Raw genomic sequence first — 14,889 nt, forward strand, 5'->3', positions numbered from 1 at the left:
AACAAAGGGATACTGTATAGTTTAAAATCAGGAAAGGTGTGTGTCAGGGGTTGTATCCTTTCACTATACTTATTCAATCTGTACGGTGAGCAAATAATCTGAGAAGCTGGACTATATGAAGAAGAATGTGCCATCAGGATTGGAGGAAGACGCATTAACAACCAGTGTTATGCAGATGACAAAACCTTGCTTGCTGAAAGTGAAGAGGACTTGAAGCACTTACTGATGAAGATCAAAGACTACAGCCTTCAGTATGGATTACACCTCAACGTAAAGAAAACAAAAATCCTCACAACTGGACCAATAAGAACATCACGATCAGCATCACGATCAGCAGAGAAAATACTGAAGTTGTCAAAGATTTCATTTTACTTGGATCCACAATCAACGCCCATGAAAACAGCAGTCAAGAAATCAGATGACATATTGCATTGGGCAAATCTGCTGCAAAAGACCTCTTCAAAGTGTTAAAAAGCAAAGATATCACTTTAAGGACTAAGATGTGCCTGACTCAAGCCATGGTATTTTTAATCACCTCGTAAGCATGGGAAAGCTGGACAATGAATAAGGAAGACTCAAGAAGAATTGATGCCTTTGAATTATTGTGTTGACGAAGAATATTGAATAGACCATGGACTGCCAGAAGAACGAACAGATCTGTCTCGGGAGAAGTACAGCCAGAATCCTCCTTAAAAGTGGGAATGGTGAGAGTTTGTCTTACCTACTTTGGACACGTTATCAGGCGGGACCAGTCCTTGGAGAAGGGCATCATGCTTGGTAAAGTAGAGGGTCAGTGAACAAGAAGAAGACCCTCAATGAGATGGATTGACACAGTGGCTGCAACAATGGACTCAAACATAGCAACGATTGTGAAGATGGTGCAGGACGGGGCAGTGTTTTGTTCTGTTGTACATAAGGTCGCTATGAGTCAGAACCAACCTGATGGCACCTAACAGCAACAACAACAAGTATAGTGCTTCCGAGTTCTGTGAGTCGTTCTAACGAATTCTGAAACCCAAGCGCGTAGTGGGAGTCAGCATGTCAGAAGTGAGAGAGGCTGGGGAATCCCAAGCTTAAGGCTGGCATCCTGAGGGGGTTATGGGAAAAACCTGCACTTGTAGCTGGCAGGGCAGAAGTGAGGGTGTCATGGGGACCCCCAAGCTTGTGGCTGGCGTCTGGAGGGCTGTGCCCTTTAACTTGTGAGGTATGACCTAACTCCAGGTGGTTAGGATCAGAGGAAGAAATGCTACATGTGCAGCTAATGTAAGAATAGAAAGGGGTAGAGAAGTGGGACTTGATTTTTTCCCAGCAGCCTTCCAGGCTGAGGCAGCGTCTTGATAGTCAGGGTATACACAAGAAGTACAATCCCAGAGGTCACACGTGGTACCCTTGGAAACAAAGAGTTTACAATTATTAGGACACCCGAAACATGACATACATACATTCATCAGGCAATACAGGTTAGTAGAGTCCCAACGTGATCTCCCACCTTGGGTCCCCCTGCCCTAGAGTTCCCAGTCTGGTCCAAATATTCAGTTCAGCCCTTGGTTTCAGATGGACTGCCTGAAGCCTGTCAGCTCCACACAGTTTTCTTATCCATGACACCTGTTCATCTGCCTCAGGGATGTGGCAACATCTAAAGTTGTTCTCTGTGGGAAGTGCAGGAGCTAGGTCACTTCCTGATGGCTCACAGTCAGCACTGACAGGTGTGATCAGGTGTAGGTGTCAGGTGTATGCTCAGTTGCCAGTGTGAATTCCAAGTTGTGTAGTAAAGACTCTGGCCTTGCCCAAAGAGAAGGTCTGGTCTTTGCCCTTGGCTTCTGAGAGGTAATCTGTCATCCAGATGGAAGTGTCTTTGTTTAGGGAGGGGGATGGCCCTGCTGGATCTTGGGGAAGAGCCAGCTATACTCAATGGTCATAGAATGGGGGCTCACCTCACCAGAAAGACCAACAGTGTGATTTAGATGGGGACCTGGGTCACGCAGTATCAATCGACCTGGAGACTGAGTTCAACTACAAGGGCAATCAATCAAGCCCACATAATGAAGCCCCACTAAAAACTTTGGACACTGTAGCTTGACTGAGCTTCCTTTGTTGGCAATACTCTGTGTTTATTGTCACACATTGTCATGGACTGAATTATGTCTCCCCAAAAATGTGTGTATCAGTTTGGCTGGGCCATGATTCCCAGTATTGTGAGGTTGTCCTCCATATTTTTATGTTAAAGAGGATTAGCGTGGGATTGTAATATTCTTACTAAGGTCACATCCCTGATCCAGTGTAAAAGGAGTTTCCCGGGGGAGTGGCCTGCACCACCTTTTATCTTACAAGAGATAAAAGGAAAGGGAAGCAAGCACAGAGCTGGGGACCTCATACCACCAAGAAAGAAGCACTGGGAGCAGAGCGTGTCCTTTGGACCCCGAGTTCCTGCGTGGAGAAGCTCCTACTCCAGGGGAAGTTTGACGAGAAGGACCTTCCTCCAGAGCCAACAGAGAGAGAAAGCTTTCCCCTGGCGGTGACATCCTGAATTTGGACTTGTAACCTACTAGACTGTGAGAGAATAAATTTCTCTTTGTTAAAGCCAACCACTTGTGATATCTCTGCTACAGCAGCACTAGATGACTAAGACACACATCCATACCAAGAAAGTAGCATGACCTGAGGACAAGGGAAGCTTCATATTTGCAACCCTCCCTGTCTTAGTCATCTAGTGCTGCTATAGCAGAAATACCACAAGTGGATAGCTTCAACAAACAGAAATTTATTCTCTCACAGTCTAGTAGGTTACAAGTCCAAACTCAGGGCGTCATCTCCAGGGGAAGGCTTTCTCTGTTGGCTCTGGAGGAAGGCCCTTGTCATCAGTCTTCCCTTGTTCTGGGAGCATCTCAGTGCAGGAACCTCAGGTCCAAAGGACACACTCTGCTTCCAGCACTGCTTTCTTGGTGGTATGAGGTCCTCATGTGTCTCTGCTCGCTTCTCTCTTTTGTATTTCAAAAGAGATTGGCTTAAGCCACTATCTAATCTTGTAGACCTCATCAGCGTAACTGCCACTAATCCATCTTATTGCATCATAGTGATAGAGTTTACAACAAGTAAGGAAATCACATCAGATTACAAAATGATACACAATCATATAATACTGGGAATCGTGACCTAGCTAGGTTGACAGATATTTTTGGGGGACACAATTCAATCCATAACGCTCCCCAACTCTGCCCAATGCATATTTTTGAGTGGGTCAATTTGGATTCTAAGGCTGACAAGTGTGAAAGAGCACTCTAAAACTGAGGTGCTTGTCATAACTAAAATGGCTGACATAGGTCTGAATCAGACTCCATTTTGTCCAAGGTTCCTGCTTCTGCTTTTTAGAGTACGTGACCTGTGACTACACTCTTGTCCAAGGTAACTTGTTCTGTAACATTCTGAGGCATCCCACCCAGAACACTGCAGGAAACAGACGGAATCAGCTCTGGAATGCGGGAAAGCATGGCTAAGGATGAGTACCCAAGCCAACAGAAATTCTTGATAAATAAGTCTTACGAAAGCATGGTGAATGTCAACCACTCAAATGTACCCCCATACTCTTCCCAACTCTGAACAATTGAGTATAAAAGACGTACGCTTATGCTCCCTCTTCGGGACGCCATTTTGAAAGTTTCATTTTGGCACTTCCTGATCTGAAAATCTTTGAACCTGAATAAAACTCTTCTTTTATTTTACAGAAACTCTGTTTCGTTTTTAAAACAAGGGAAAAAGGTGTTTTTCTTGTTTTTCCTTTGGGAGGAGGGGAAAGCTTCTAGGAGGAGTTCTGGGAAACAAAGATTTATGCTGGCCTCTCCCTCCCCATCACCACTGTAGCACCCCCCAGGGGCTGACTTTTTGTTTTTCTCTGTTGTTACAAAATCAGTGTCTCTCATTCAGTAATCATACTGTTACATTTTCCCAATCATTTTTTATTCTCATCCAAACCTTTTCTCTGGAAGATCTGGAAGAAGGACAAAAGTATTTTCACAGAAAAACATTTTAACACAACCAGAAAGACACATCATGTCCAGGGATCGGTCAGGACAAAATGCAGGAATATTCAAAAATCTTCAGAATGGGTTTACATAACCCTCTGTCCCTTTAGTCCTGATCATTTATCCAGTGAGCAGTCTAGAAAGATCAGTGCCTGTTATTCACTGAATTGTGTCTCCCAAAAATATGTGTTGAAATCCTAACTCCTGTACCTGTGGATGTGATCCTGTTTGGAAATAGGGTTTTTCTGTTGTTTTGTTAATGAGGTCATATTAGAGTAGGGTGGATCCTAAACCTAATCACTTCTGAGCTATAAAAAGAATAGAATAGACACAGAGACAGACACAGGAAGAAGACAGATGCCAGGAAAGGATTATCTACAAGTCAAGAAACACCAAGGAACCGAAGAATACCTGGGGCTACTGACATGGCTAAGACTCTAATTTGGACTTTTAGCCTCCAAATCGTGAGAAAATAAATTCTGTGCTTTAAAGCAACCTACTTGTGGTCTTTATGTTACAGCAGCACTGGGTAACTAGGACAATTCCTTTCTGGAGGCAGGTGCATTTAGTAATCAAACTGCCTTATTGAAGGTGGGCGGACCAGGAGAAAATGGGGCAGTGGTGGTTCTGGGAGAGAAATCTCACCTTCCATGTGGGAGCTTGGGTTCACTTCCTGGTCCGTACCCGTCATGCACAGCCACCACCTGCCTGTCAGTGGACGCTTGTGTGTAGCTATGATGCTGAACAGTTTTCAGCAGGGCTTCTGGTCTAGGAAGAAAGATCTGGCTGTCGACTTCTGAGAATCATCCAATAAAAACCCTATGGATCACAACAGTTGGATCCGTAACCGATCATGGGGATGGCACAGGACTAGGCAGCGTGTCACATGGGGTCACCATGAGTCTGGACCGACTCAATGGCAGCTAACCACAGCAAACCAGGAGGAAGGTGAGGGAAGTCGACGCAGGGTATCAAACCTTTGTTGCGAATCGTAACTAACCTAAAAATCCAAATGCAAGTCAACAGCAGCTGGACGTCCCCAAGAGGAGGGCCAGTGCAGGAGTGGGTGGAGGGTCACACTCTCTGTGACCCTCGCTTCCCCAACCAGTAGCTTTTGGCAACTGTCACAAGTCAGGAGTCGGCGACGCAGGGAAATATCCAGCTGATCTGCAGCTAGGTTTCAGAAGGTCCCAGAAGGAACAAGCCCTCTCTTGTGGGCATTTGTATGTGACCAGATGGTCCAGCCACTTCATAGCTCAGGGCCCCACAGAGGGGTGTCTTCAACCTGCAAAGGCCCCAGCGTGGAAATTCTGTTCTTTGAGCCTATGCCTGCTTTCAGCTCAGCACAGCCCAGAGCACACCGTCTCTCTCTCAGCTTTCAGCCTAGAGTCAGGCCCAGGCAATTAGGATCTGTGAATGCAGAACTCCAAACAGCAAGATGGGTTGTGTTCCAAGTCCAAGTGACAAGCAAGACTTTCCTCAGCTCCCTTTTCCTTGTCAGCTGGAAAACCAGCAGCCCCTAAAGGTTAGGCAGAGCCCTGGTAGCACAGTGGTTAAGAGCTTGGCTGCTAACCAGCAGGTCAACAGTTCAAATCCACCAGCCACTCCTTGGAAACCCTATGGGGCAGTTCTACTCTGTCCTGTAGGGTCACCATGAGTCGGAATTGACCCAACCGCACGTAAGGACAATAACAGAAGTCAGCCATTTGAATTTAGCAAGGGCTTGGTAGCAAACTCAAATCTGTTTATCAAAACTCCAAAAGTGTTTGTCTATCTGGGAAGGCCTCTCTTTTTGCAGTGTCTCCCTTTTCCAGATGTTCCAATAGGCAAAAATCATCACTCGTGGAGACTTGTTCTGTTTTCAGTCCTCAAGGAGAGTTTAAGTTCCAATCCACTCAGCTCCAATCCTCTCAGCAGCAGCAAAAAGCAAGGGGGCTGTGTTCCACTAACATTTTTTTTTTCTTTTGTAGCTTCCCCTGATGGGGTGACACATCTAGTATTTATGAAATTACAAGCATATTTTTTTTGTCATACATCCAGATGCAATAGCCATAAAATACAAAGCCATTTTTCAATTTTTTTTTCTTTTACTCAAGCCAGTGTACTCAAACCCTGAGCACTAAGTCAGCACTTACTGGGTTAACATCACAGCTGCCCAGGGGATCCCCAACGGAAGGAAGGTGGGGCTCCGGCAAGGAGTGGGGCAGCAGCTAAGCTAAAGACATGGCTGGAATGTTATTTCTACTTTTTGTTTTTCTCATTATCTAAAACTTTCATCTGGGCCTGTGTTGTGGATTGAATAGCGTCCCCCCAAAATCAAAAACCCATTGCCATCAAGTCGATTCCGTCTCATAGCGACCGTACAGGTCAGAGTAGAACTGCCCCATAGGGTTTCCAAGGAGTGGCTGGTGGATTTAACTGCTGACCTTTTGGTTAGCAGCCAAGCTCTTAATCACTGATTTGGGAACGGGTTTTTTGTTAATGTGGCAATATTAGTGTAGGGTGTAGCTTAAACCAATCTCTTCTGAGATACGAAAGAACAGATTAAGCAAGCAGTGGTTGAAGGAACCCTGGTGGTATAGTGATTAAGAGTTCGGCTTCTAATCAAAAACTGAGCAGTTTGAATCTACCAGCGGCTGCTTGGAAACCCTGTGGGGCAGTTCTACGCTGTCTCTTATGTGAGTTGGAATTGGCTCGATGGCAACGGGTTTGGTTGTTTTTTTTTAGTTGGGGGAAGACAGATACTTGCCAGATGATTGCCAAGAATAGAAACTCAAGAGACAAGGACGCACGGCCGACAGAGAAAGACTTCCCCTAGAGTCAAAAACCCAAAAAAGCTCATTGCCGTCGAGTCAATTCTGACTTATAGTGACCCTATGGAGCAGATGCCCTGAATTCGGACTTCTAGCCTCCTAAACTGTGGGAAAATAAATTTCTGTTTGCTAAAGCCACCCACTTGTGGTATTTCTGTTACAGCAGCACTAGGTAATTAAGACACCTTGGGAACAGATTTAATCTTTTTTTCTTCTACTGGGAGGAGAGATCAATGCAAACTTTTAAGTTTTTGGTCTGCTCAAAGCCCATCTTCCGAGAATTCTGGACCCTCTGCCCTCCCACCTGGAGGAGAGAGCAGCTACAAACTTAAAAACGAAAAACAGTTTCTGTAAAATAAGAGTTTTATTCAAAGATTTGCAGATCAAGAAGCACCAAAATGAAAGTTCAAAATGGCGTTCCAAGAGGGAGCATTAGCACACGTCCTTTATACTCAATTTTGCAGAACTCTGTACAGTGTTGGGAAAGAGTATGGGGTGTATATTTGATTGGCTGATATTCAACATGATCTGTAAGACTCATTTACCAAGAAATCCTATTGGCTGGGGTGCTCAGCCTCAGCCTCTGTTTCCTGGGTTCTTTTGGAGCTGGTTCCTCCAACAGTTTGGGTGGGCCACCTCAGAATGTTGCAGAACAAGTAATCTTGGTCAAGAGTGTGGTCATGGGTCATGTATTCTAAAAAGGAGAAGCAGGGGCCTAACACAAAATGAAGTCTGATTCAGACCTGTGCCAGCCATTTTAGCTATGTCAAAAACCTCAGTTTTAAAGTGCTCTTTCACAAAACTTATTTTTATTGCTTTTGACCCACCGAAAGCTCCCATCTGGAGAAGAGAGGAAAAAACCCCAGGGTATCACTGGGGCTGCACTTACCCCTCACTTTAGCCAACATGGGTAAAAGCAGCCAGGGATCCAGTGAGTCAGCTCTCCCGCTGTTGGATCTATTAAATTCCTAGGTAACCTCTATCTCTCACGACTGACAGCTCAGCCACTATTTCATACTATGGGTAAATCCATAGCCACCCAGGAACTAAGGTTTCATCATCCCTTGCCTCTCTCTTTTTCCTGAATAACACTATTGTTGTATTTTAGTGAGCAGGGTCAGGGTTGGTCTAGCAAATCCCACTGCTGCCACCACTGCGTTGGTCCCCAAGACTTGAAGATTTGCTAGCAGATCTCACAGGATATAGTGTGATGTAGTTGTACTCATGGCTAAGATTTATTCTAGTGACATAGTAAGGATACATGTTGGGAAAGCCATCTATTACGCTGCCTTCTGACCCTCACCTTGGCCACCAAATCGGAATCCTTGGGCCGAGAATATTCTCTGACAATGGAGGCTGGGAACTGAGCCTCCTTCTGTCCCGTTTTCTTCTTCTTCTGAACCAGGGAAACGCCTTCGCCATTCTGGGTACGCAGTAAATCTTCTTCGTACTGCTTACTATATAAGCGTGTGCATCATATGGCACCTGGCCAGTCCTGGTACTGTATCTGTTCCCAGTGAGGAGGGAACAGGTCCTTTACCTGCAGCACAAGAGGGGTGCATGCAGACCATCTCCCTGTGCCAGCTGCAGAATGAGCCCCACTGTCCAAGGGTACCAACACCCACAACATGGAACTGCTCTTTAGCTGTCACTTCTCTAGGGTTTGTAAGGCGTTATTCCAACTAGTGCCTGTGTAAATCATGTCCTTCTTGTCGACCTTGGACCTTGGCTCCACAACATACAGCTGGATCATGAAGGAAAAAGACATAGAGTCTGGAGGAATCCATGTATAGGTGCCTTATCTTCTCTCCCTCCATGTGGGGTCATGGAGCACTTTCCTCCCAGCAATACAATACAATGAGTGTGTGTGATGTTTCCATCTGAGGAAGCTCATTAAGAGACTCAGCACCCAAGTTTTCACTGGATACTGGTCACGTAGGCACTCTCTGCCTAGAACATACCAAAATTCCAGACTCCCAGTAGGAAATCAGGTGTTCAGCACAAACCATACTGTTTGCACAAACAAGGTAGACACAGTGAGCCCTGCCATTAACAGTAAGGAAACGGTGGGACACTCCCAAAATCCATGTTCCCAGATACGAGGTCAACCTGCAGAAAGCCTGATCCTGCCGGTGTATGTTTCCACTTCACCCCCATGACTAGACAAATGTGATGTCACTTTGATTCTATACCTACATCCTGTTCACCACCTACCTAAGGCTTTTAATCTGTGATTGAATCAATTTTGTAATCTGTAACTGTGATGGTTAAGACTGTAAGTCAACTTGGCTGGGTCATGATTCTCAGTATTTTAGCAGTGGTATAATGTTGTGATCACTTCCCTGTTGAGATTTGATACGTGATCACTCCCATGATGGAATCTGCTGTGAGTAGCTAATCAGTTGAAAGAAAGTTTCCTTGGGCATGTGGCCTGCATCGAACATAAGTGGACATTCTAGCAAGGCTCTGGGCTTTTTGCTGGTACTGGATCCTGCAGCTGGCTCCTGTTTGTCTGACCTCCGGTTCTTGGGACTTGAGCTAGCAGCTTATCTGAGGTCTTGCCTGCCAATTTTGGGATTAATCGATCTTCACAGCCTGTGAGAAACAGCACTGCTCTCCGACCTGCCGATCTTGGGTTTGTCAGCCCCTGTGGCTACGTGAATCAGAAGAAGCCTCTATCCTGACCCACGGACTTGGGACATTCCAGCCTCTACAACCACGTGAGCCATTTCCTTGATATAAATCTTTCTCTCTATATATATTTATACACTTTACTGGGTTTGCTGCTCTAGAGAACCCAGCCTAAGACAGTGACTGAATGAATTTCATTAAGGTTAGAGAAATGATATTGTTCTAATTCTTCCATTCTTTCTACAAGTATTAGTTGATGTTTTCCTCTATATTTTCCCCTCTGCAGCTGGGACCACTTGTTACCCTGAACCAAGTAGTAACCAAGTCTATAACCCCAAATTCCTTTTAATAAAGATCTGAAGCAGTTTTGGCAAAATAATAAATGTATCCCATATGATTGACAGATACATGTTGTTGATATATTATTCTCTCAGTGCTTGAAAAAAATTTCAAAAGGAAAAATAATTTTTAAAACTACACAATCACAGGGGTCCTTGAGGACCAGCACTGGGCTCAGGAGGCCACCTCGTTTTTCTGAGAAGTCAGTGTGGGGGGAATCATCTCTTTTCACATGTTTTTTGAGGTCTCTACTTTCAGCTGCAGGACCTGACCCTAGCCCTGCAGCTCGAATCCTCAGGAGGTTGAGATCGCCACCCAAGATGGCTGGTCTTTCAGGAGCCCTCGTTGGGATGAGATCCTAGTTCAGAGATGAGGAGAGGGCTTCCCTGCAGGGACCAATAGAGCAAAGCCACTGAAGCAGAAAGAGAATGAGACAAGAGGCAAACAGAGGGGACACGGCAGAGGGGCTTGGGGCTGAATCTCAGAGGGCCTCTGGGGTGGGGGAGGGGGTGAAGGCGAGGAACCCTCTCCTGGACCTGCTTTCTCCTCCGCTCGCCTGTGGGGCTCCCCCTCAGCAGCACAGGGGCCACCCTGAAGCAGCAGCAGGTGGATCTGATAGAAGAATATTCTTCCAGCAGTTTCTGGAACCTGGATACAGGGCCTGGAGGACCCTGAACTGAGCCCCGCTATTTCCAGGATGCGAGGGAGGTGTCAGCCCTTGATCAGTGAGGGAATCTGGCCAACAGTCCCAGCCTGACTGGAGGACACGGTCAGCAGATTTGCAGGAAGGGCAGCCCTTGACTAGGGCAGGTGGACCAACACGGTCACACTGGAGTTGGTCACACGGGCTCCATAGTGGCCAGCCCAGAACTGTGTGTCCTGGCCCCGGTGTTCGAAAGACACAAAGCGGACACCTTTCTTGATGTTGGAGAACACATGGGTGACCTGTAGGTAGAGGAAGGGGGTCAACTCCACTCTGCCACAGCCTTCCCTTCAAAGGCTGAGGTTGGGGCCTTCTGGCAGGTGGCATTTTCCAAAGATGGTCCCAAAACAGATCCAGTTCCATGCACCCCTCTAGAACCTTGTCACTCTCTCATTAAGAACCAAACTAAAACCAAACGTGTTCCATCGAGTTGATTCCGACTCATAGTGACCCTATAGGACTGAGCAGAACTGCCCCATAGGGTTTCCAAAGAGCGCCTGGTGGATTTGAACTGCTGACCTATGGGTTAGCAGCTGAGCTCTTAACCACTGCGCTACCAGGGCTCTCCTCATCAAGAGGAAGAGTCTAATTCCCTTCCCCCTGAATCGGGGTGTGTTTGCTTGTAATCAAGAGTGTGGCAGGAGTGGCACTGAGTGACTTTCACCAAATGGCCTTGAAGGCTAGGTCAGGAAAGGCAAGGCAGCTTCTGTCTACGTCTCTAGAACTCTTCTGGTGGAGCCCTGAACCACCAAGTAAATAGTCTGACAGCCCTCAGGCCACCATGCTGTAAGGAAGCCCAAGCCAGCCCAGGCACAAAGGTCCCATGAAGAAGCCATGAGACTACAAAAAGAAAGACACACTGGGCCAGCAACCAGCTGCCTCAGTTTCCCCATCTTACTCCCCCTCAAGCCCTGCTGCTCTGCCCTTCACTCCAGGCACTGTCTGAAGGCGGCCACAGACAGACGAGAGCTAGGACTGCCTGGCTGAGCCCTGCTTAGGTCGCTGACACACAGCACCATGGGAGAGAAAATTAATTTTAAATCACTGAGCTTGAGAGTGATTTTTAACATAGCAATAGATATTCCAAACAGGTCTCCACATCCACTTCCCACGTCCCTGTCAGAGCCTCACCTGAAAGCAGGCATTGTTGTTCCACTGTTGAATGGGCTCCGGGGCAGCAGTGAAGTTATCCAGGGCAGCCTGGTTGGCATCTATGAGCTGGACAACAAGAAGATACTGACAGCCACAGTCGTGCCGAGCTCCCCACCTGTGGAAGGAGGAAGGCCTTTGTTATGGATTGAATTGTGTCCCCCAGGAGGTTATGTTGAAGTCCTAACCCCCCGTTCCTATCAACGTGACTTGTTTGGACATAGGGTCTTTGAAGATGTTACCGGTTAAGTGAACATGAGGTCATACTGGAGCAAGGTGGATCCTAATCCAGTATGCGTGGTGTCCTTATACAAGAGAAGGAACACAGAGGGAAGACTGTGGCACATTGGAGTAATCTGCAAATACAGGGTCGTCCCCGACTTATGACGTATTCGAGTTACAATGAACCTCACTTATGACCTTCTGTTTTTGGCTTTTTTTGTGGTATATCTTATTGCCACATAGCTATCCTAAAGGACAGAGTACAGCTGCCCCATAGAGTTTCCAAGGAGCGACTGGTGGATGTGAACTGCTGACCTTTTGGTGAGCAGCCGTAGCTCTTAACCACTGCGCCACCAGCGTTTCCTTATCCCTAGTAATATGTACTATATACAACACTGCAGTGCTTCATTTGCTGATGTTATCGTTCTCAGATGTTCACTTCCAGATGTTCAACGTTATGATTTATAAAGATGGTGATAATAAAAGGCAATAATAATGAAAACTAAAAAAAAAGAAGGTCTTCGACTTGGATCAGAACCGACTTAACCGTGGAGTCGCTGGAACAGAACCCCATTGTAAATCAGGGACTACCTGTAATCTGTCACCAGAAGCTAGGAGAAAGGCATGGGACAGATTGTCCCTCAGAGCCCTGAGATGTAATCAACACGACTGATACCCTGATTCTGGACTAGTCTCCAGAACTGAGACAATGAATTTCTGTTAGTATAAGCCACCCAATTGTGGGACTCCATTACAGCAGCCTAAGGGAGCTTATACGGGCTTGAAGGCTGGTTTGCCACCCATCTCCCTGTGGATGTCTTCCTGCCCCACCTGAACGCCTTCCCCACGTGTGCGGAGCCACCTCCCCACGTGTGCAGAGCCACCACCTCCAAGCCCCGCTGCTCAAAAGCGTGGCCCTGGGACCAGCACCATCAGCGTCACTGGCAGGTGATGGCACCCCAGTGAGTCAGAACCTGCACTTTAACAAGGTCCCTGCTGCTTTAATGCACATTAAGGCTTTAGAAGCACGGGCTGGACACGGTGTTCTTCAACACACTTCCTTCCACGTTATTAAGGTGACCACTAAAATCTCTCATTTTACACTTCAATGGTTGTAAAGCTTGTAATTTCCAATGTTTGTAACGGTGATGTTTTCACATCCAATTTTCATATCATTTAAAAGGATCCAACTGAATCTAAATAAATTGGTGATGTGATAACCAGGAACAGTTTTTAAAATAACAACATCCAATGTCCAACAATGGTAAAAAACCAAACTCACTGCCATCAAGTCTATTCCAACTCATAGTGACCCCAGACGACAGAGCAGAACCACCCCATAGGGTTTCCAATCTTTCTGGAAGCAGATGCCGCATTTTTCTCCGGAAGAGCGGCTGGCGGGTTCGAACCGCTGACCTATCAGTTAGCAGCCACGTGCTTAACCACTGCGCCACCAGGGGTCCTATGAAGCTCTGAAAGATCTGAGGACTTGAAATCTACCTTCCTACAGGATTAGAGGAAAGTTTTTTAAAAGCCACTAACACAGCTCAAGCTTCCAAAGCACTTGTGATGCACTTGAGGTAATAACTGTCTTTAGAAGAACCTTAATCTGCAAACATGAGGAAACTGAGGTACACAGTGACTTATCCAAGATCACACAGCTGTAGAAATGGACTTCGAACCCAGGTGGTCTGGCTCAAATATCCCAGCTCTTAGCCAGTTTTGCTATACTGCCTCTTCCTAAGATAAGAACAAATCTGTCGTGGAAGAAGTACAACCAGAATGCTCCTTAGAAGCAAGGATGGCGAGACTTTATCTCATGTACTTTGGACGCGTTATCAGGAGGGACCAGTCTGTGGAGAAGGACATCCTCCTTGGTAAAGTAGAGGGTCAGCGAAAAAGAGGAAGACCCTCCACGAGATGGGTTGACACAGTGGCTGCAACAGTGGGCTCATGCATAACGTGGATTGTGAGGATGGCGCAGGACCGGGCAGTGTTTCGTTCTGTTGTCCACGGGGTCGCTATGAGTCAGAACCGACTCCATGGCACCTAACAACAACAAGGCAAAGAGCATAGGAGCCCTGGTGGCACAATGGGTAAGTGCTCAGCTGCTAACTGAAAGGTTGGAGGTTCAAACCCACCAGCGGCTCTGCAGAGAAAGACCTGGTCAGAGAAAAGAGCTGGTGATCTGCTCCTGTGAAGATTTCAAAAACCAAAAAACCAAAGCAGTTGCCGTCCAGTTGATTCCGACTCATAGGAAATCCTATGGGGCATTTCTGCTGTCACACGGGGTCGCTAGGAGTTGAAAATCGCCTCAATGGCACATAACAACAGCAACGAGGCAAACAGCATCTCATTCACAGAAAAGACTGAGTTGGGCCCAAGGTCTCCATATTGGTTCCAGTCTGCCATCCCCAAATCTGTGCTCCTTTTGGGAGTCAGGGGAGAGGTTCAGGATGTGCACTCTGCTAATGACTAGAGGTGTGACTGAGATTAAGCCACTTCAGTCTCTTTGGAGGGGGTTGTCGGTCAGCCCAAATTAAGTCACCCTGGCAAAGTTCTCGGCTCATGAGGTCAGTGCTTAGCAAAGGAAAATCACCGCGCTCACCAGTCAGAAACACGAATGTCGATCTTGCCACTATCCAGCAGTTCTGGCCACAGACCCTCCTCCTCCAGATCCAAGATCTGCTTCTTGCCGCACCAGCTAGGAAGGGGGTGGAAGCCGGGGCAATGAGAACAGGCAGCTCCTCCCCACAAAGGCCCTGGCCCTGGGGGCAGAGGCAGTCACCTGAAGGAGGTCACGAAGCAGGTCTGTGCAGGGGCGTCGGGCACCATTGTCTTGTTTTCTTCCACCACCCAGCCGTCCCCACCGTTCTCTACCATCCACTTCTGAAGGCCTTCTGTTAAATAAAAAAGCTTGCACCCATGTCCGCCTGGTAAGAAAGTCCAGGCGATCTGTCTCCGAAAGCTCACAGCCTTGGAAACCCTATGGAGCAGTTCTACTCTGCACACA

The 14,889-nt window shown here is 46.8% G+C and overlaps 1 protein-coding gene across 1 annotated transcript; it reads right to left on the reverse strand.

Moving 5' to 3' along the window:
- Nucleotides 1-9,707: 9,707 nt before the first annotated feature.
- On the reverse strand, nt 9,708-14,883 carry LOC101353863 (F-box only protein 27). Its single transcript, XM_004388212.2, has 4 exons — nt 14,665-14,883; nt 14,485-14,580; nt 11,637-11,772; nt 9,708-10,747 (listed from the first exon to the last, which is right to left on the reverse strand). Exons 1-4 carry the CDS (start codon nt 14,757-14,759, stop codon nt 10,604-10,606), a joined length of 471 nt encoding a protein of 156 aa, XP_004388269.1. The 5' UTR covers nt 14,760-14,883; the 3' UTR covers nt 9,708-10,603.
- Between the last annotated feature and the right edge of the window lie 6 nt (nt 14,884-14,889).

This window comes from Trichechus manatus, unplaced genomic scaffold, assembly GCF_000243295.1.
Source record: "Trichechus manatus latirostris isolate Lorelei unplaced genomic scaffold, TriManLat1.0 scaffold00207, whole genome shotgun sequence".
NCBI classification, from domain to species: domain Eukaryota; kingdom Metazoa; phylum Chordata; class Mammalia; order Sirenia; family Trichechidae; genus Trichechus; species Trichechus manatus.

Excerpts from the sequence above, each read along its gene's own strand:
- LOC101353863 (XM_004388212.2), bottom strand. The coding sequence starts at position 14,759 with ATGGTAGAGAACGGTGGGGACGGCTGGGTGGTGGAAGAAAACAAGACA. Across the intron at positions 11,773-14,484 it reads GACATTCGTGTTTCTGACTG|GTGGGGAGCTCGGCACGACT; the intron begins GTGAGCGCGGTG and ends CTCCTTCCACAG. Across the intron at positions 10,748-11,636 it reads ACAACAATGCCTGCTTTCAG|GTCACCCATGTGTTCTCCAA; the intron begins GTGAGGCTCTGA and ends CTCTACCTACAG.